Here is a 19,244-nt window from a genome sequence, read left to right on the forward strand (position 1 = left end):
TGACTAAATGTAAATGTAAAATGTAATGGACCACTTTAATGTGAGACAGTGGGGAATATTGGGTGAGAGGAGGAGATATTCCCAGATGTATAGTGCCCGTTCTATTCAAACAGGAGGCCGGAGTTAATTTGGCATTGTAAGACATTACAGTTCACTTACGAAACCTAGTACTTCCAGATACCTAACAAAAGAGACAACAAAGACCACCATTGCAGATTACAGTGAAAGAGATTTTTTTTTCCGGACGACTCGGAAAATCACCACACATAATCTGTAATCTGCCCCAGCATGGATTAGAGGTTAGAGATTGGACTCCGCGTCAAAGCAATGCGGCACTTCCTTACGTTACAGTTTTGTGGATCTGTGCCACAGTGTCCTCCAGGTCCTCCTTCTGGTCCGGAACGAAGCGATACTCCGACACGTAACCGGCCACATGCTTGTACGGGTCGAAATCTCCAAGCTCGGCTGGATGGAGGTGGAACAGAAGAACAGGTTGGGAACGCAGCCTTATAGAGTACCACTACAGTACAAGTGCTACAGGACCACATTTATCGCCCTCGCTCCCGCCATTTCACTCACACTGAATGGCCAGGGCTGCCAGTTTGGCGCTGGTGTCGAGCGGACAGGGAACTCGGCCCTGCAAAACATCCTGCTTCACTTGCAGGAAGAACTGGTACCTGCAGTTAAGGATGCGCCCACACATAAATCATTTAGAAATACAGTTGTTAGCTCTGCAGATAAGGCGCGAGCATAAGTCACAAGGCAGCGGGACAAGGATAGGGTAAAAACAGCTCGAAAAGGACCTGGCAAACGCTGTTGTCAATATCTCACAATATCAATGGTGTGGTGCCAAGAATAACTCGCCTTGTTATTTCTTCTTTCAGTTTACACGGATCCTCAGCATAAAACTTGACTCCAAAGTAAAGTGTGTATGGAGGCCCTGCTGGAAGAGCACAAGAGAGTAAGTACTGATTGTACTGACACACACAAACACACTGATAGTACTGACACACACAAGCACACTAATAGTACTGATATACACACAAACACACACTGAACAGAACCTGTAAAAGCCAATATAAGTAGGTCAACAGGGCTGATAAAGTTGGCACATGAGACTGAAAAGGAGTCGCCCCCCCTGACAATGTTCTGGAAGTTTCAGTAGAATAAAGGCCAGAGTGGCCAGCCTGTTATTAAGGTAATCATGGTTGTAGCGGACAGCACAGTGGGTGATTCAGAGAGTCTGTTGCCTCCAGTGTCTTCTCCATGAAGCATCGGATGCTTCTAGGTCACCAGGCAAGGCCGGCAGCTGAACTCAACGAAGAGGAAAGAGTACTTTCTTACTTGTTATGAGATCTTTGTGTTCCGAGAGGGTTTTCGACGGGTCGAGCCAATACTGTAAAAACAGACAGAACGTTCAGACCGTAGACATTTAAGAGACACATCCTACCAACAGCACATCAAAGACAATACGGAACAAGTTGTACTAGGCTCCTTTGAGCATGATAGCTCCCTAATTAGCTGGAAGAAAGCAGTGCAGTTTGTTTAGTCAAATCATGGCTGAACAGTCTGTGCTGTGTGTTGGACTCAGGGAGCTGCTCAGTCATGCAAGCCCTGGCACAATACAAAGGCACAGTCAACCGACTTTTCAAAAAAACGGTCTTGTTAAAACTGGGTGCGAGTCATTCAAATCTGCACCAATAAAACATCAGGTTTGAGCAGGTCACAGTGAGCTGCCTACCTGACAGAAACTCCACAAACCGCTTGTTTATCTTACTGGCAGCAAGGCTGTGAGGAATCCTCTATCTTGCTGGACTGTCAGCTTTCCAATGAATCAACGTTTGAAAACAAGACATTCTGCACAATGTTCTTACACATTAATCATTATATGTAGAATTGAGTAAAGAGGGCATCCGTTTCTTTGAATAAAACATGAGTTACAAAGAGTTGGTCTCAAAAGGAGCTACGAAAAAGCATCACCACCATAAGGATACTGTTGTGGATGAAAATGAAGAACCTACACACTGCGATGTGATGAAGCTGATCCCAAGATTTTCTGAGATTTATTAGATTATCTGTGGCATGAAAAATAACATTTCTGTCCACCTGAACCACTTGTCTTTATCTAATAACAACTATTCTTCAACCATCTCTTTCCTTATCGCTTATCTTTCCCCGTCTACCTATCTATCTTTAGCCATCTATTTATATTTAGCTATCTTTATCTTTGTTGTCAGAGCTCATCACGTGCTCACTGCTCTCCTGGGAGCTGTCCTTACGGAAAAAAAGACTGACTGCAGAATATTGTTCTTCATTTTCAGCTGTTCTTTTCTTTCAGTAACTCAACACTAACACAGTGTTGACTTCCCAGAAACAGCCAACATCCCAATCCATCAAACATTAACGTGTCTTTTTCATCACGCTTCCATTTTCCTTCGGAAGACAAATGAAGGAATCTGCTCTCGTTTGGCTGTGGGGTGAAATCAGATTCTGCTTCCTTTCCACCATAAAATTAATAGCGCTGCACCCCTTGAAAAAGCCTTCAAGTCATATTTTAAATGCATCTCATACAAGTCGAGGGCATTTCTTGCAGATGTTGCCGAAAATCCTAAGCCGTTCCACAGAGGAGGAGTCTCTGAGCTGAATATTTTGATTCTGGGCTATTTTGGAGAGCATGCAGATGAATAGATATTAGTGTAACGAACTGGCAGTAACAATGCCAACCTATTTTAGACTCAGAAGCCTCATAGATCCATCGTCCCCACCAAAACCCTTCAACACACCAAACCACACACACCCCAAAACCACACCCACCCCACACGAAACACCAGCACACATCACAAACCCCACCACACGGACACAAGATAAAAGAAAAGAGACGCAGTCGAGCGGATGCCGGTGAGCAGGGGACGTGATTAGGGCTGTGTGCGACTGAATTAGAATAAGTTAATTGAATTGGTAAATCTTATCGAATTTGCAATAATCACATTACCGCAGCTGGTGCGTTCGAGCGCATGCTAATATATGCAAACGAGAGGTGAGAGAGAACACAGGCCGACACGGTGCCATGTACAGCAGAGAAGGACAGAGGACTTTCTCTCGAGAACCCCCGTCGGCTACCCGAGTTGACCGCAAACCCCGTCACTACGTCTGGCAAGCCCCGGTGGAAGGTGAACGGTATGATAAACAGATCCCTGAATCACGCACCTCAACACTATCATAACTCCCCGTGAATAACCAATCACTCCACTGTGGGTTTCCGGGAGGAAACAAGCGCTCCCACATATCTATAATTGCGACGTAGACCTTCAGAACGAGACAAACCCAAAAGTTTCTTCAAAATGCTCGCGTATTCTTTATCTGTGTGCGTGCAGACGGATCACATGGCGAAGGTGTGAGAGAGTCAGGTCCAACCCGCTGAGAAGCTGTGAGGAATTGCACCGCCTCTCCGTTTGTCTGTTCCAGTGCCAGATTTATTGAACGCCTCAAGGCCTCTAAATACAAGGGATTAGAGCATGTACGAGAGTTATGTATTTGCCCTACAGCAGTGAGCGGTGCCCCCAGAGAATAGATGAATAAATGAAAAGATAGACGATAAATAAATAAAAAGCCGCAGTTGCAAGGTGGGGCGGGGCCGGGCGTGGAACCGCTTTGAAACGGAAGCTACCCCGACTGGCGTGATTGACACACGTACGACACGACAGAAGACGAGCAAGTTCAAGGCCGCCGTGGGTCCGCAGGGGTGGAGTGGGGGAAGGCACCGCGCACACGTGGACAAAAACACCCCTGAATACACGAAAACAGGAATTTCGAGAAACAAATGGGATTTGTGTCATGTCGAAAGGACTGGTTTATGAAATGAGCTTTTCCGCACCGAAGCCTCGACGGCACGCCGTGCGCGTGTCCAGCTGCTCCTCTGCGTCGCTGTATTTACGACTCCTGACACGAGGGAAGTTAATGTGCGCGTATGGAGTCTGATTCAAGGACGCCCTTGGGCCTGATATTCACCTAGCAGATGGAGGGTGAGCTGCCAACACTGTATGTTTATAAGGATCCATTCCCGGTTGTATAAATATTGATGCAAACCCCACCTGGGGCCTGTTTTCATCTAAATACAGGAGGACATTTCCTTAAAGGAGGATCAGTCTGGTTCCTGAGACTCGCCAGTGTGCCTAGACGTCGAGCTGGCAGACGCTTCCAGTGTGGCTGGAACGTGTTGTCTGTTTGAGGTTCCCCACAACGCCACGGTGGTAAACGCCGGCAGTGCGGATGTAAGGCGGACACCTGACGCACTCTGGAAGAGGCCCCGGAGAAGGCAGCGGCGCGCGATCCACGAATCCAATCCCGCGCTCCCGTTCAGCGCACAGAGGCGTTGAGATATGCTCAAATTGCGTGCGTGTCCGGGCGAGGGCTGAGAGACACCGCAGTCTGGCACTTTCACGTCAAAACGTGGCGTTCGATAGGCCCCGACATCTCGCAAGCACACGGGTGTGCTTCCATCCTGGGCTGGTCGGGAGATAAATCAAAAAAGCTCCGGAGACAACCACCGGAGGGCACAGAACTGGATCCCGCCCTTGCGTGTGAGGTGAGAGGGACTGAGTCAGATCATTGTGTTCTTTTGTGGGCCTGTACTCTGTCTCACCCTGCGCTGGAGCCCCGGGGCTCAACACTGTTACTCCACCGCTCTGCTGCAACGCCGGCACCTTGTGAAGGAATGGCAGTGGATGACCATAGGGCTGCTTCTATGAGGAGAGAGGGCCTCGTGCTGTGGTACTATCGCTAGAGTTGGGTTCTTCTTCGGTTCCAAGCCAGGAAATGAATAAACGGCTGTCTTTAGGACCGCATTCTTTATAGATGTTTTGGAAATAAGATTTGAAGTTTGCTTGAAACTTAGTCCAACTTCTCTATATCTAGAGAGCCATGCATGATGGAAAAGGTCTTCACTTTAATGTCACTCTGCACTTTCAAGGGGACCCAAACTCCCACTGCGCCAATAAATTGAGGGTAAAAAAAAAAAAAACTCCCATAGCTCTCTGCATGACGCCTACATTTCTCTCGATTTCCATCCCCTCTGCTCTACTTTCCAGCCCTTCTCGCTGGCATCTTTGGCCGGCCAGGCCCCCTGCTCTTCCGGAAGAAAGGTCATGAAAGAGTCGAAGTGCTGTCACTCACCGTCTGGTGGCTGTGGTCGCAGTAGCGTAATCCGAAGTAGTCCGTCTCCACCAGGTTCACATGGCCGAAGACCCAGTCCAGCACTACCGAGCCCTTGGTAGACTCCTGTGGATAAGAGCATATCAGTCAGTCCATGTCTATGCGGTTACGGAAAAGGGATATTGAGCAACCCGGGATCAAACAATGCAGTTGGCAAACCGTTCACGTCGCAATCATGTCGAAACCGTTTGAGGTTTGTTTGCCTGGCACGACTGCTTGTGTGCATGAGCGCCCGCAAATGTAATTGGCCCGAAATGCTAGCGCATCATAGCTGCCGATGTGTAATGATGAGCCGAACAACAAAGGATTTGAACGCGCAATCATAAGTCGTTGACTCACGAGCAAACACGGTTAGAGGAATCCTAAACAATTCCATAATAACAAGATACAAACAACCATGCCTCACCGTCAGATCCCAGTATCTGGATTCAGACGTGACATAAACAGACTCAGTAAGGAAGCTCAACAGTCTCTCCACTACTAGGAGAGACAAAGTCTTTGGAAACTGTTTTCCACTGCAATTTACACACCTCCCGGGTGTTGCTTATTGGTCACAAAAGCAATCTACTTCTAGAAACGGCATTATTTCTCTGATGTCATGGTTGCGAGACAGACAAACCGTGGTAATAGGGGCATTACCATGACGACTACTTTACTGCTGTGAAGGGATCCTGGTCAAATCTATTTTGGAGGGATTGATCTTGATCCATGGCTGTGTAATAGAAGTTCTTAAAGCGTAAACAAATAAAACGCAGATCTGACGGCCCACAATTTTTTACTGATGATTGTCGTTATTGATCATGGATCACCAATCCGCACTAGCAACTTCCAAACAGAGCCCCGACCCTCTCCTCTCTTTCACGGCACGGTGAGTTTCCCCTTCAAATTTCTGTCCTCGGGGGCGATGTAATTACATCCCGGGAGAGGAAATGCGATTTTTTTAGTAGAGGCTTCACTGCATACTCTGATAATGAAAGACAAGCTTCACTTGACAAACAGCCTTCCGCACGTCGAGTCGGGGTTGGCCATGGCAACACGCCACAAACACATCCTCCTCGTCCCCAGTGCTCTGGCCTCACTCTCCCTCATCTGTGAATCAACACAATCTGCCCCCCCCCCCCCCTGGTTTATGCTGGGGAGATCTCATTGGGTCAATCCCTCTCCGATCTATCACTGCGGCGTGTTAGCATGGAGGGCTCTTGGCTGTTTGTCCAATTGCAGGACTTGGCGGGTTGTTTGCTTCCGATACCCAGCGAGGAAACTCGGCCGTCTGCTTTGAACCACGAAAACACACCTCTGATGAATCACTGACTCTGACAGTTAGGCCAGTGTGATTTATGCCTCAAGAGGGATGAACAGACAGACTGCGCTGCTCCGCTAGAGGCTCAAATCTGACTCCACAGAGCCCAACTCAAAATACGCCGTCTTTCAGCAGCGGAGTCAGCAGAAGCGAGATGATTTACTGGGCTCCGTGGGAGCCCCGACGTTTGACGGTTTCAAATTCCAGAGTGAAGACAGTGACGGGTGCAAGCGAGGCTCGGGTTTCGTGGCAAAACGGCAGCGTGTAGCATGCTGCTGACACACTTCTTGGCCTGAATGGGTCACCGCCTCCCTTCCCTCAGGTCCAGGATCTCCCAACAGTGAGACAGGAAGACAGACAGAGACAGAAAGACGGAGACAAATAGACGGACGGACAGAAAAACCGACAGACAGACGAGAGCAGGGCAGACGAGAGCAGAGAAGACAGACAAAAGGAACAGAACAGACACCCGCCATATTAAACCTCCCACTGATCAAACCACATGATGCATGAGCTGTCACCCGGCAGACAGCTGTTACACCATGGGATTTCTCTCTGTGCCTCGCCGAGATGATTATCATGTCAACATCCTCAACACGTCCTACCCGCTAGCGCTTCGCGCTGGCAACAACAACACCGACAGAGGCGCAGGTAGGGAAAACGCCGGGCGTTTGAAACTGTGTGGTTTTTGGATTGTCCCACCTGTGCACAACAAGTGACTGAATCATTTTGTTCCCCTGCTTCGGTCCAGGTTTGAACTGAATATCCTTAAAGCAGCCAGGGTTAATGATTACTTGAGTGTAAACAGCACGACCAGCGCAAACAAACCTCAGCGAGTTCTCTTCTCAGACATCCCATCATTGACCTGCTCAGATGTTTCCATACCAAACGCAAAACATCATCCGACAATCCTTTCAGCACCTCACTTATCGTAAAGTATTATCAATCCCGATGACTTGATTTGACATGACGTTCCCATCAATGATTGTGACGGCTTCTGACAGCTTTCCGCGAACCCCGGCCTTTATTTCCACTGCGTTACCGCGAGGGACGACATTTCATTTCCGTCAGTGTTTCAGATCCAACCTTATTAGTGGATTCGAAATAACAAATAAACATTTGAGTCTGGCAGCTTTGGATGGGAGCACGGAGCACTGTTTATAGACATACACACGCTATCCCTACCATAATGCATGATCTATCACAGACACCCTTTATGACTCACACACGCACGCACACACAGTCCACATCAAGTTTGCCCTTGTTTACCTTCTCTGTGATGTGCTGGGAAAGAGGCTTCCCACTCCATTGTCAAATGACAAATACTAACATGGAATAATTGCCGCGGCTTTCTCTGCCTCTCTGTGGCCAAAGGGGACTAACCAGGGAGCAGTGCATTGATCTTCCATTTGGGAGTCACTCCTACGTACAACATTTGCCCGCGTTTGATGTTTTACGTCCTGCTTCATTTGCTTGACCTTTCTGCGGCCCATGTGAGATTTGAGTGGATGCACACGGTTATGCTTCTCGGCTTTAGGCAGCTCCCAGCCGGCACCCCATCTGGTTGCAGATCATTGCATACGGATTTCGGGTCCAGTCCCTTTAGATTGAGACCAAGGTCAAATACCGGAAATCCGTGAGGTGAGTAGTGTCAACACAACCGAATATCTAACTCTGACTCCACTTCATGAGCCAGAGACGAGGGCGAACATCTCTCCTGTTAATAACCAGGCGTGTCCATCATTTGATCCTCCTACATGTGTGCATAATGTGGGCCTGACTGAGGAGCACAATGTGGGCCTGACTGAGGAGCACAATGTGGGCCTGACTGAGGAGCACAATGTGGGCCTGACTGAGGAGCACAATGTGGGCCTGACTGAGGGGCATAATGTGGGCCTGACTGAGGAGCACAATGTGGGCCTCGCTGAGGAGCACAATGTGGGCCTCACTGAGGAGCCTTCCTGGTCACGTGGCCACTGAATACAGTAACGGAACACCACGATGGCCCGCGGGCGGCAGAGCGCTGAGGTTTTACTGGATGACATCATCCAGGTAGGACCAACTGGCCCACACCCTGACAGCCAGGGGAGAGGATCAGGAGGCAGGAAGGAAGGAGCCAGCCCTGGCACCACCCTGTTGTGTTTCTACTGTGAGGGCTCTTCCCAATCCTCCCAGACACACTCCCTGCATTCCTCCTTTATCTTCACCCTGCCGATAAGGGATGTCTGGTGATCAGAGGCTGGGATGGGTCCAATAACATTTTCACAACAAGGTATTGGGGTTGGAGAGGAAACATACATACTAAAGGGCATATCTGTCCTAGTTTTGTGTTGAGTCATCGTGGAAGGGTTTATCTTCACATGGAGTCGGTCTATCTCCAAAATGAAACCTCGGTACCGGGATTTGAAATATAACGTTGGTGTCTGGCGCTTGTCTTGGAAAATGATTGTCTTTGTGTTGAATGATTTTACTTTACTTGCCACATTCCTGTGTCAAACCAACCATACATTCACAATGACAAATCCAACTATTACATGAACCGGTAATGTATAAGACCGGGATAAATCTTTGTCTGATGTAGTTCCAGGTCAGAGGGGGTTATGTTTGAAATGGCATGAGGTCAGAGCCAATCAGTCCTTGGGAAATGAACCTAGTGTGAGTCATTAAGGGATTTGAAAGGGCACCTAGAGGACTGACGATAAATTAAGTGTTGTCAGTATTTCTCTCTACCAGAGAAACACACCCACTGGTCAGAAACACCCAATGGAATACAAATCCATGCACTGAAAAAACAGGATTTTTCTAGGGATTTATACTGAAACTAAAGGGGGAGAAAGGTTGCAGATATCCTTTGGGAAGCTGGCTGGTACATGTCATTATCTGTGCCGTTCAAACAGAGTATAATTAACATCCGATCCCCATTACTGATTAGGCTGTGTGATCACACTCTACAGTGTGTGGTCAAATGTTGCCGTCGGAGACGGCAGACATACCGCCTGTGGCCCCTGCCCTTTTCGCGAATGGACCTCAATCAACGAGACAAATGTTGGGCTGAGTGTCAATGAAGGCTGGGGGCTGGGGAAGGGGAGACCAGAGCTGAACGCTGTTGATCCTGGAGGCCCGCGAGTTAAAGTTTGTCGATACTGAGACAGTGATGAATCGTCTCCTTATGGCGTTCTATGGCCCTGAGACACACCACTTATCAATACGGTCACGGTCGATCCAATGATGGCACAATCTGTTCAGAAACGTGGCTCGTATGTGAGGGATGCGCTGCGTCCCTTTCGGATGTCGGAGGACGGCGCCTGACGGTATCTTTTCGATGGGGCACGTCCTCCGCTGTTAAGGAGCCGTGAGATGTTTGTGAGACGCACGCAGCCCCACGTGCGTGTGTGTTTTTACATGCAGTCGTTAGCTATTAGTTCTGTGGGCGCTTGTGAAGCCCTGTGCAAAACTGCGTGGATAAAAGGGCTATCCAATTTCAAATTTGATTCGATACAGTACGTGCAGTAGAATATGTGTCGGTACCACAGGCTTAGCGTGTCCGGTGAGGAGGGGGGGCGGGGGGGGGGGTAGCTTCATTCTAGCTCTCCCTCTGTCACTCTTTCCCCATGGTAACAGGGTCATGGAGCGCTCTGACCATCTGCTGGGTTCTGAGGTTCCTGATGCTGGCTGGCTGTGGTGGTGGAGGTAGCTGCTGGGCAGGGGCCCTCCAGGGTGGGGGCAGTTTGGGGCTTTTTTTGTTGTTGAGCTGGTTTGGATGAAGGCCACGGCTCCTCTCGGCCCAGACACATCAGCTCAGCAGCAGGGGTTGGGGAGGGCGGGCGGCCAAGGGTGGGGCTGAGAGGGCGAGGAGGAGGAAGGGGGGCGGAGCGAGGGGTTCCTGTCAGCAGAGGATACCCGCCAGATCCCCAGTAGAAATTGCTCTCTCTCTTCTCTCTAAATGAGGACAGCATGCTGGGCAAATCAGCAGGGGGGGGTTGGAGCTCAACATGCTTCCCTGGCACAGTGTCCTCCCCGGTCCTCGGAGGAAACCCGGCACCAAATCTGTAGCTCCTCCTCCCTTCCGATCGAAACCCCCCCCCCTCCCCTCGTTGCCGCTGGAAACCGTCCAGATGCCTGTGCCACCAGTCAGGTGCCAGAGAAGTCTGCACTACGTTACCACGGCTACCCCCGCTTAAAAAACACAAGCTGCCACTGTATTAGGGCGAGCGGCCTCTCTCCCGACAGACACGTGAAGCCGTTTCTGTGCGGCCCGGGCGGAGATAGGTCCGACTTGGCACCGGACACCCAGAGGACACCGTCTCCAGGTGATTTACGGGTCTAGAGAAAGGTCCTGGTGACGTGGAGCAAAAACGTGTTCGCAGGCGCCTCGGCAGTAGTTCCAAATCCGAGCAGGTATTCAAATGCAGAGGAGCAGGAAAGATAAACCGAGATAGCCGAGTGGGCTGTCACCATGAATGTTTTGTGTGTACTGAACTAAATCGTGAAACCAACAAACAGTCGAAGCCACTGGGCCATTGAGCACCAACACATGCAAGGGACTACAACACCCATGGTTATCAGCTGCACAATCACAAAGTCATACAGTCTAACTGCCGTGCACAACAGGAAAAAAAGCTACTGATAAAGTACTCGAGTTTTGTAAAAGACCTTCACATGTACACTGATGCCCATTTCAGACAGTGGTGACAAGTGCCAACTAACTTCAATGATAATCAACCATCTGTTCTTTTTGAAAGGATTTCAGAAGACGCGAGATTAAACCCTAATTTTATGATCAAACTGTCTCTGGACAGATATAGCAGCCCACCATGAAACAGAAGCAGGACTTGGCTATGAATGCCAAATTCTGCTTTGTCACCAAGGAGACTAAGATCAAACTTTATGAATTCAGTCTTCGTGAAGATTAGAGATATTATAATATATATTGTCGGTACTTAAGTCCCCACTAATTATCCATATAACACATTTAGTTAGTCTCAGTCCTGACTATGTATCTTGCTCTGCACAGTCCTGATAATAGTAGCATAGTAGAATGGATGTATTATTATACACAGTATATAATATTATATTTAGACATATTTACATATATATACACTGTATGTCCTGTGAGAGAGATCACGAAAATATCTTGACCGCAATTAGGGTGTCGAGAAATATAGCAACATTGGTGGCACACATTGAAAATGTTTTTGTCACCCAAAAACGAACAACTAAAAGTGTTTCGTTGCAGTTTGCTGGGATTTCTTTGAAGCAGTGTTGTGTGTCGGATCCCAGAGCAGGAAAGTGTCTGGGTGCAAGCGTCAGAGAGGGGAGAAGGTCTGCCCTGCAGAGTCTGAAAAATTGATTTCCAACAACAGTAATAATTCATAGGTCGGGATATTAATAATGCATCAACCTGTCTCGCTGCTCATTTAAATAGTGTGTTGTGAAATGTTCAATTAGCTGAGCTGTGAGCTATGTACTAGCGCTCCCATCTGATCTCATCTTGGAGGAGATTAACCGCCCGGCCACTTTTGATGACATCAGCAGCAACCATGGGATTGAGCAGTAGATATGACACATCAGGTTATTCTCCACGGGGACTGACCTTCCTAAGGCCAGAAATATCATTATTCTGGATCAAATACTATTGATGAACAGCGTAATGGTGTGAGAGGTCAACAACATCAATTTATCTTGGCAAATCTGTCAGGTTTAGGATCCATCTTTATGGATCTATATCCGAAGAGCTCCCTGCAAAATGGATGCAGACACCAATAACTAATTAGGAAATGTCTGTTTGGTACTGTTACTATGGATGGTTTGATTATCTGTTCTATACATACAGGTTGTGTGCTCAGACAGAAGTTTGGACACGCTTCAACTATGTGTCCTTCCCTTCCTCCACGGACATATGTTTGCCCTACTTCCCGACCACAGGTGAAATGCTTACCCAGGGGCGCGGCCGGGCTAGTCCCGACCAGAATTCCTGTGTAAATCTCGGCGAAGAGGAATACGAATCAAAGAGCACGTGTAGGCAGAGAGCAGAGAAAGGAAGGTATGTGAACAATAACAGCAGAATCCGAGGTAATTCCAGCCTGTCAAAGCAGAGATTATGTTGATCACGAGGACTAAAGACAGCCAGTGATGCAGATACGATGCCGGCGTTCTCCTCTCAACCCGGTGAAAGGCCCAAGTACATTTCCTTTCCCCCCAGCTGAGGTTGGGCTCAAGTCCCTTAGCTCAACAACCCCCGTCCCCATTCCTGGCTCCGCAGCAGGTACTTCGTTCGGTCACACTTCAGTAGCCTACCTTCGTCTTGCAAGATGAGATCACTCCATCCCTCTCCATTTTTTCCCCGCTTGTTTACACCTGTTTGGGGATCGCGTACTGAGAGTGATGAAGGGAGAGGTGCAAGGATGATTGTTGTGATGATGGATTGCTGGCATGACTCTAAAGAAGGGAAGGATGTTTTGGCGCGCGGTTCAATCACGAAAGCTATAAGTGTACGGGTGTGTAGACATACAGCTTCATGATGTGAGATGTCAGTTGATGTTAGCCCAACTCGAGGGTGCCAGAGTCTGTAACCATGCTGCACATTTTCATCTGGAGGTGAACCTCCATCACCGTTTTTGTTCAATACCTTCATCTCATCATTTATGTTATGTTACGAGCACTTCAGATTTACATCCGACGGCGACAGAGTGGAAACATTTCGATTCCACGGAAAAGGATTGCGTTTCTTCGCGCGCTGACGTGATGTGATGCATCAGTTTCGCAGAGGAAATACTGTTTGCAGTGCCATTAGAGTAAATAATTGACCACTGGGACACATGGATGGATGTGTATGCGTGGGAGGGTGGGTGAGGGTGTTTCATAAACTCATCCTTTAGGTGCTAATGGAGGGTTCAGCTCTCAGGTGTAATTAGGTAAAGAGCACGGCTATGTCCACCGGTCCGTGTAAAAGGACGGCTTCTCTCTGTGAGCGCGAAGCCTCACACTGAGCTGGATGGGGATGAAGGATGTCAGAGGAGCCCCCGAGGAAGTTCAAGTGAGGCTTCATCATCGCTCTCTCTCTCTCTATCACACACACACACTTAAGTCTCTTTCAACTTTCAAATGCGGAAAATAAACTCACTGGAAAGCCTCTCAGCTTCAACGGCCTTAAGTGGCTCGCGGTTTTACGTTAGCTCAACCCCTGGAGGACTGTCCTCGCAAGTGCGTGGTCTTTCATTCAAAACCAGATCAACGGGTTGTTTATGTGGGATCTGGTTGAATGGGTTGTATTCTTCTACTCTTAAAACCATTCTCCAGCCAGCTGGTGTAAAATGTTTATTTATTCCCAAAGTGCTTAGCCTAGTCAGAGGGCGAACCAGGGGAAGGTCTGTGCCTGTCTCCAACAGGCCCTCAAACACTCTCTGACCTCTAAGACAAATGACTAAATCACAGGAGGAAAACTTAAGGAGGAAGGGGAGGACTGGTAGAAGACCAAAACATTCAAGCATGAAGAGGTTTTAATGCACCTAAGATGATTTATGGAAGGCTGTCTTCTAAAAGCAAGATTTGCACGATTCTCCAGCTTGGATTGTACTGTATCTATTGGATGCTATGGAGTTAATCTTATTACAAAACAATTATAGAAAAAAAATGAATAACTGTGATTATCTTGGTTGAGGAGTGTGCATCCCACCAAGTGCTAACAACCGTGTGCGCGGCTCTGAGAAACTAAATCTAGTCTGCCGTCAGGCGGCATCTGTTCCCTCCAGTTACACCACTAGGTCTAATTGTATTGTATGACTGGCTGCCCTGTCACTGGCAAAAGGAACCAGGCACACTCCCAAACACAACACAGCAATCACTGCTTTAAGGGAAAATGTGATAAGGATTATGTGTGATTGTGTGAGAGAGAGAGAGAGAGAGAGAGAGAGAGAGAGAGAGAGGGAAGTTATCTTATAAACTTGCCTTTTCAACGTGGTTCAAATGACTTTCACGTCACAGTATCCTCAATCAAAGAACAAACAGTGGAAGAGCATTCGAAACATGCAGGACCAATGAAAAGGGAGCCCTTTGCCTTAAGCCAAACAGATCAACACCCGAGGCGACCCATCCATCACATCGGGTTTACGTGGGACCCCCTTCAGCCACCACTCATGACAAGAGGCAGGAAGTTCTTTATAGGTGCACTGACATGAAACGTTGCCTGCTCTTTTGTAGCAAACCTTAGAGGGTGACCTGCTGGAATAACACGGTCATTGTGCTTTGGCTGAAGTCGGAAGACAAAGACAATCTGAGTGACGACCAGGAAGCAGCTGCTGTCCTCGTCCGGGAGAGAGAAAAAAAGCGGCCCTGTTATCATCCAGACGGACAAGGGACCAGAGCCTCGCCACCACGGCCAGGGAAAACAAACCCCACCTTCAGGGTCACCGGTGCTGATGTCTTTGGGCAGCTTCGCTTTGTTCTGGTGGCAACACGTGAGCAGTCCTGTACGACACACTAAATCCCAAACAGCCCTGAGGAAAAAGCTCAATGGAGCCTTTGTGCGAGTACAGCGGGCCGTGCTCGCTCCAACACAGACACCGACCAGGCTTAAGGGCCGAATGCGTCGAGACGTCAAAGAGTTCCCCAACCGTAAACCGCCGCTTTGACAAATATATAAATAATAACGTGAAACAAACCGAAGGCCGCCCTTTCATGTAGGTTTGATTTTTTTGTTCTCACTCTACGCGCTGCTGAGAATAGCACAAGCAAGAAGCGACTAAGTGTGGGCAACAGCTGGACTCGCACAACACCTCGGGGGACACGCGTGTCGAGGTCAACGTGCCATTTCCTTGGCAGTTCTCTTGGGCTTGTCGCAAAAGGAGAAAGGAGAGAGAGCGAGCAAGCCCACTGCATTGGCTTCGTCCCCCCAGAAAAGCATTTGTCACCCGAATGAGCACTTTGTGCACGGCCACATTCCATGCCTTTATTTCGGCTCAAGCTTTTTAACTTCAACCCTTTCATTGTCTTTGTGAGTCTCTCTTCATGTGGTTCGCCGTCACAGAGTCACTGAGAGCAGGGAGCCGTGAAAATATGTGGTGACGTGCCACTCCACTGAGTACAATCTCTGGAACACCAACAGTGGACAGGGTAAATAGGATTAGTGCCACTTTCACTTTACGAACCCTCTTGTCACTTATTTTATGACTAATACTTCCATTATGAAAGGATTCAGTAAACCCCTTCGTTCTGACACCACTGCTGCTTTAACTGTATGCTTATACCTCGGGTACAAATGACTGGGCAGTCATCCAAATATGTAATTTTTTAGGGTGCGAATGTTCTATCAAGAAGAAAATGAGACACACAATCGGTACACAGCTTTGTTCATCTGGAAGCGCACGGGCATCCCTGCCAAAGCACCAACATGCTCAGCTTCACATTAACAATTAAAACGGGATGAGCAACCTGATCTCTGAAACAGGCGAGTGGTACAACACACACACACACACACACACGTGATACACATACTGTACAATACAGACATGCCATGAGACGGCAGCTGCATCATTGTGAAGCCATCAGGGCCATCCCTCGAAGATAATCAAAGCCTTCAGTGGTTCTCTCCTCTCAAACACACAACTCTAAAATGATATAACCCTCCCAAGCTTGTGAACAGCAGAATATTTGACTGTCTCAAACAATGAATGTTACATGAAACATTACATTGTGCTACGACAGATTGTATAACTATATTCTAACTGTAGGACTCTCTAACAGAGACACAACCCAACACATGTTAGGTGTTTCATGTGGGCCACGATATGACCACCTGATTTATTATATAATCTGTCCATGTAGGCCAAAGACCTTAAAAGACCAAAGACCTGAAAGTGCTTCATGTAAATAAACAGGAAACATAAGTTGAAGACAACTTATTTACCCCCTCCACCCACCCCCACCCTAGCAAACCTGTGGGTTGTGGTGAAGGCATTCTACCTCTCACAGTTTCTACTGAACCCTGTCTCACCTTGTCATGTCTTGGAATGTTCTCGTATGTGTAAGACGTTAAAGCTGTTGTGTATTCAACCAATGTTACTGTGAGATGTTGGACTGTTCGATGGCCAGGGTTTCATTATGACAAATGGTGGGCTTGTCTAACCAAGGTGGATTCTTGCTGTACACCATGAGAAGTCTTTCATCTGAGACCAAGGGGGAAGAAACAGGGGTAAAATCACACTCATCCTGACACAATTATCCTTTCAAAGCATACTTTCACCACATGCACAAATTGTTTGTGGTGGCTCAATTATTATAGTCCATGCAAAAATGTGACATGAATCTAATGAGCATTTCAATAGCACACATGCATATAGAACATGTCCTCTGCATTGTAGTGTTGGACTTTCCCCTTTGTAATTTCCGATATTACCTCAAGCTCATAACTCATCACAATTTGGGTCCTTAGGGGTTCTTTTCTTGAATGGAAAAATAATGGGTTTGTCACACACATACAAGAGAAGATTACAGGTAGGTAGGCCCACTACACATACACATTTGAAACTCAATACTTTTTTCCTCATCAAGGCAGGTTCAAAAAATATATAAATCAGACAATGCTGACGTACAACCGAACCTTAGCACATGTCTCATTGCCGCATGCGGGGACAGATGTCTGACGGAAGGGTTATCTGTTGAGAGACAGAGACTGTGAACCATATCTTACCTTAATCCCTTGTTGTTGTGTGGTTAAAATCAATTTGGTTTCATCCAACAGAAGAACTTCACAGTAAAACTCCTCTGGGGTAGCACAGAAGCAACTCATCTCTTGTCTTGTGAAGGGGATACAGAACTGATTTAGCTTAAGATGTAAAGGAAAACATCTAGCAGTTCAGTCATTAAAACTGGTCGTAATTGACTGATATGTTTAAAGTAAATATAAATCCAATTCATGCGTTTTAAAAGAAAGTGCCCCAACACTGCCAATTGTAGTTTAATTGCCAATTTGTCCAAGCCTGAAAAATAGAACAGAATCACACTGTTAAAGGCGTGATACTCAATTCAACAAATAGCATCCACTTGTCCAAGTGACAACGAAGCCCTTGTACACACCTTAATCCCAAACCTTTTGTCTAGTCTGTAAAAATTACTTTTGTTGGCTAACAGTCTCTAGTTCAAATCGGTTAGGTCCAGGTTACAACAAGTTAAAAATAACAGCTCATATATTTAACCATTAGTCTTGCAAACTTACTTTAAACCACAGGTCTTTGCAATGCGTCCCTCTGTATTGTGTCTAATACACTCATGGATTGTGCGCCTCTTGTGCCCTCCGATCCACTGAAAAAATCCTACTAACTAATCCGCGTCTGTAAATCCCAAGTCTTTTTGTAAGTAACCTTTTAAAGTAAAGTTAGGTGCGTTGGTTGGTTTTCAACAAATATTCATTTAGGGAAGGCATGTAAACCACTTGCATTGCAGACAGGCCGTTGCTAAGGAGCGGTGCCCATCTCTCATGACAAAGCTCCAGCTCTGTGTCGGCAAAAAATGACTCCGCCTATTTGGACTCAACGGCCAATCCATAGGCGATACTACTCTGCCACCTGTCGGATGTGTGCGCATGCAGGTTTTGTGTGCGAAGATGCACATTCCACAATAAACGGTACAGGCCTAAATTGTATTTGAGGTCTTATTAAATCGTGGTCTGGGGCAAACTGCCACAAAATAAATGAAATTGGTACAATCTCGCGTCAACCTCGAGGGCAACATTTTGAGAGAGGAAAAGGGAAGAAAGAGGAAATAGCTAAACACCTAAACACCAAAGTATGCTAGCCTGTCAACATGAAGCATGTGTCCAAGTAGGCTATTTAAAGTAAAGCCAAGGCTTTAAAGTCTCTAGGCTATCTGTATGACATCGGCTTGTATCGTAATTTAGTGACATCTAGTGGATAACGTCTGCCCCCGCCATTAGAATGACATGTTCTTGGGTTTAAAACATACCTGTCAGACTCCCGTTTTTCCACGGAGTCACCCGTATTTCACACCCATCTCCCGCCCCCCTCCAGTTTTGTTATTTCTCCAGGGAAACTCCCGTAATTTGTATGGTCCAAACCTTATATTTATAATCATAATGATTACATTCCCCTTTCGTAACAAGCGTGTCACCATTCAGCATGTGCAATTTTCTTAAATAAATAAAAATGTAAGAGGTGAGAAATAGGAATTTCAGAAAATAATAACGCCTCCTGATGATGCTCGGTTAAAGATTGTTTTTGATTGGTTGAACTACACATTATCGTCGGAACCGGAAGTTCTAGTTCACTATATTGCTTCCAAGCATTACTTCATAGTTCACAGACCGTAGTCCGGCCACTGCTAGTAGAGGCAGTACTGTGAAACTGGCCTCAATAGTCCTCAATTGCATTACCGGTATTGTGCCCCCAGATGCACCCCGCCCTGAAAAGCAACCCCTCGCGGGAGCGCGCGCTTAAATCACTCAAAAAGTGAAAGATTTTGTCTTGATATGTATTGCCACAAAATGCACCCCCTGCTAACGTTGACTAGGAAAGTTTCACATGTATGAAATTTACTCTGGCTACTCATACTAGTCCCCTCGATATACAGTAAAAAATAATTTTGGGAAAAGATTGCCAAGGTAAAAACATTTTTAGTTAAATTTGTCTCAAGACCTTTATTTTGAAAGAAATCCGCCGGAACATGGATTCCTTATTGAGGCTGGCTTTACCCTTCTTGTATGCCACAAACAGCACAGGAA

The 19,244-nt window shown here is 47.1% G+C and overlaps 1 protein-coding gene across 1 annotated transcript in view; it reads right to left on the minus strand.

Moving 5' to 3' along the window:
• Window positions 1-18,010, minus strand: part of epb41l4a (erythrocyte membrane protein band 4.1 like 4A) — a 31,735-nt gene extending 13,725 nt beyond the window's left edge. Inside the window, exons 1-7 of the mRNA XM_084693563.1 lie at window positions 17,724-18,010; window positions 17,199-17,487; window positions 5,173-5,277; window positions 1,345-1,396; window positions 865-943; window positions 580-677; window positions 345-465 (exon numbers count right to left, since the gene is read on the minus strand). Of these exons, the coding sequence (XP_084549689.1) occupies window positions 345-465; window positions 580-677; window positions 865-943; window positions 1,345-1,396; window positions 5,173-5,277; window positions 17,199-17,297 (554 nt within the window). The 5' untranslated portion in view covers window positions 17,298-17,487; window positions 17,724-18,010. The remainder of the gene's footprint in view (window positions 1-344; window positions 466-579; window positions 678-864; window positions 944-1,344; window positions 1,397-5,172; window positions 5,278-17,198; window positions 17,488-17,723) is intronic.
• Between the last annotated feature and the right edge of the window lie 1,234 nt (window positions 18,011-19,244).

Source organism: Hypomesus nipponensis, chromosome 27, assembly GCF_054491055.1.
Source record: "Hypomesus nipponensis isolate SF chromosome 27, ASM5449105v1, whole genome shotgun sequence".
NCBI classification, from domain to species: domain Eukaryota; kingdom Metazoa; phylum Chordata; class Actinopteri; order Osmeriformes; family Osmeridae; genus Hypomesus; species Hypomesus nipponensis.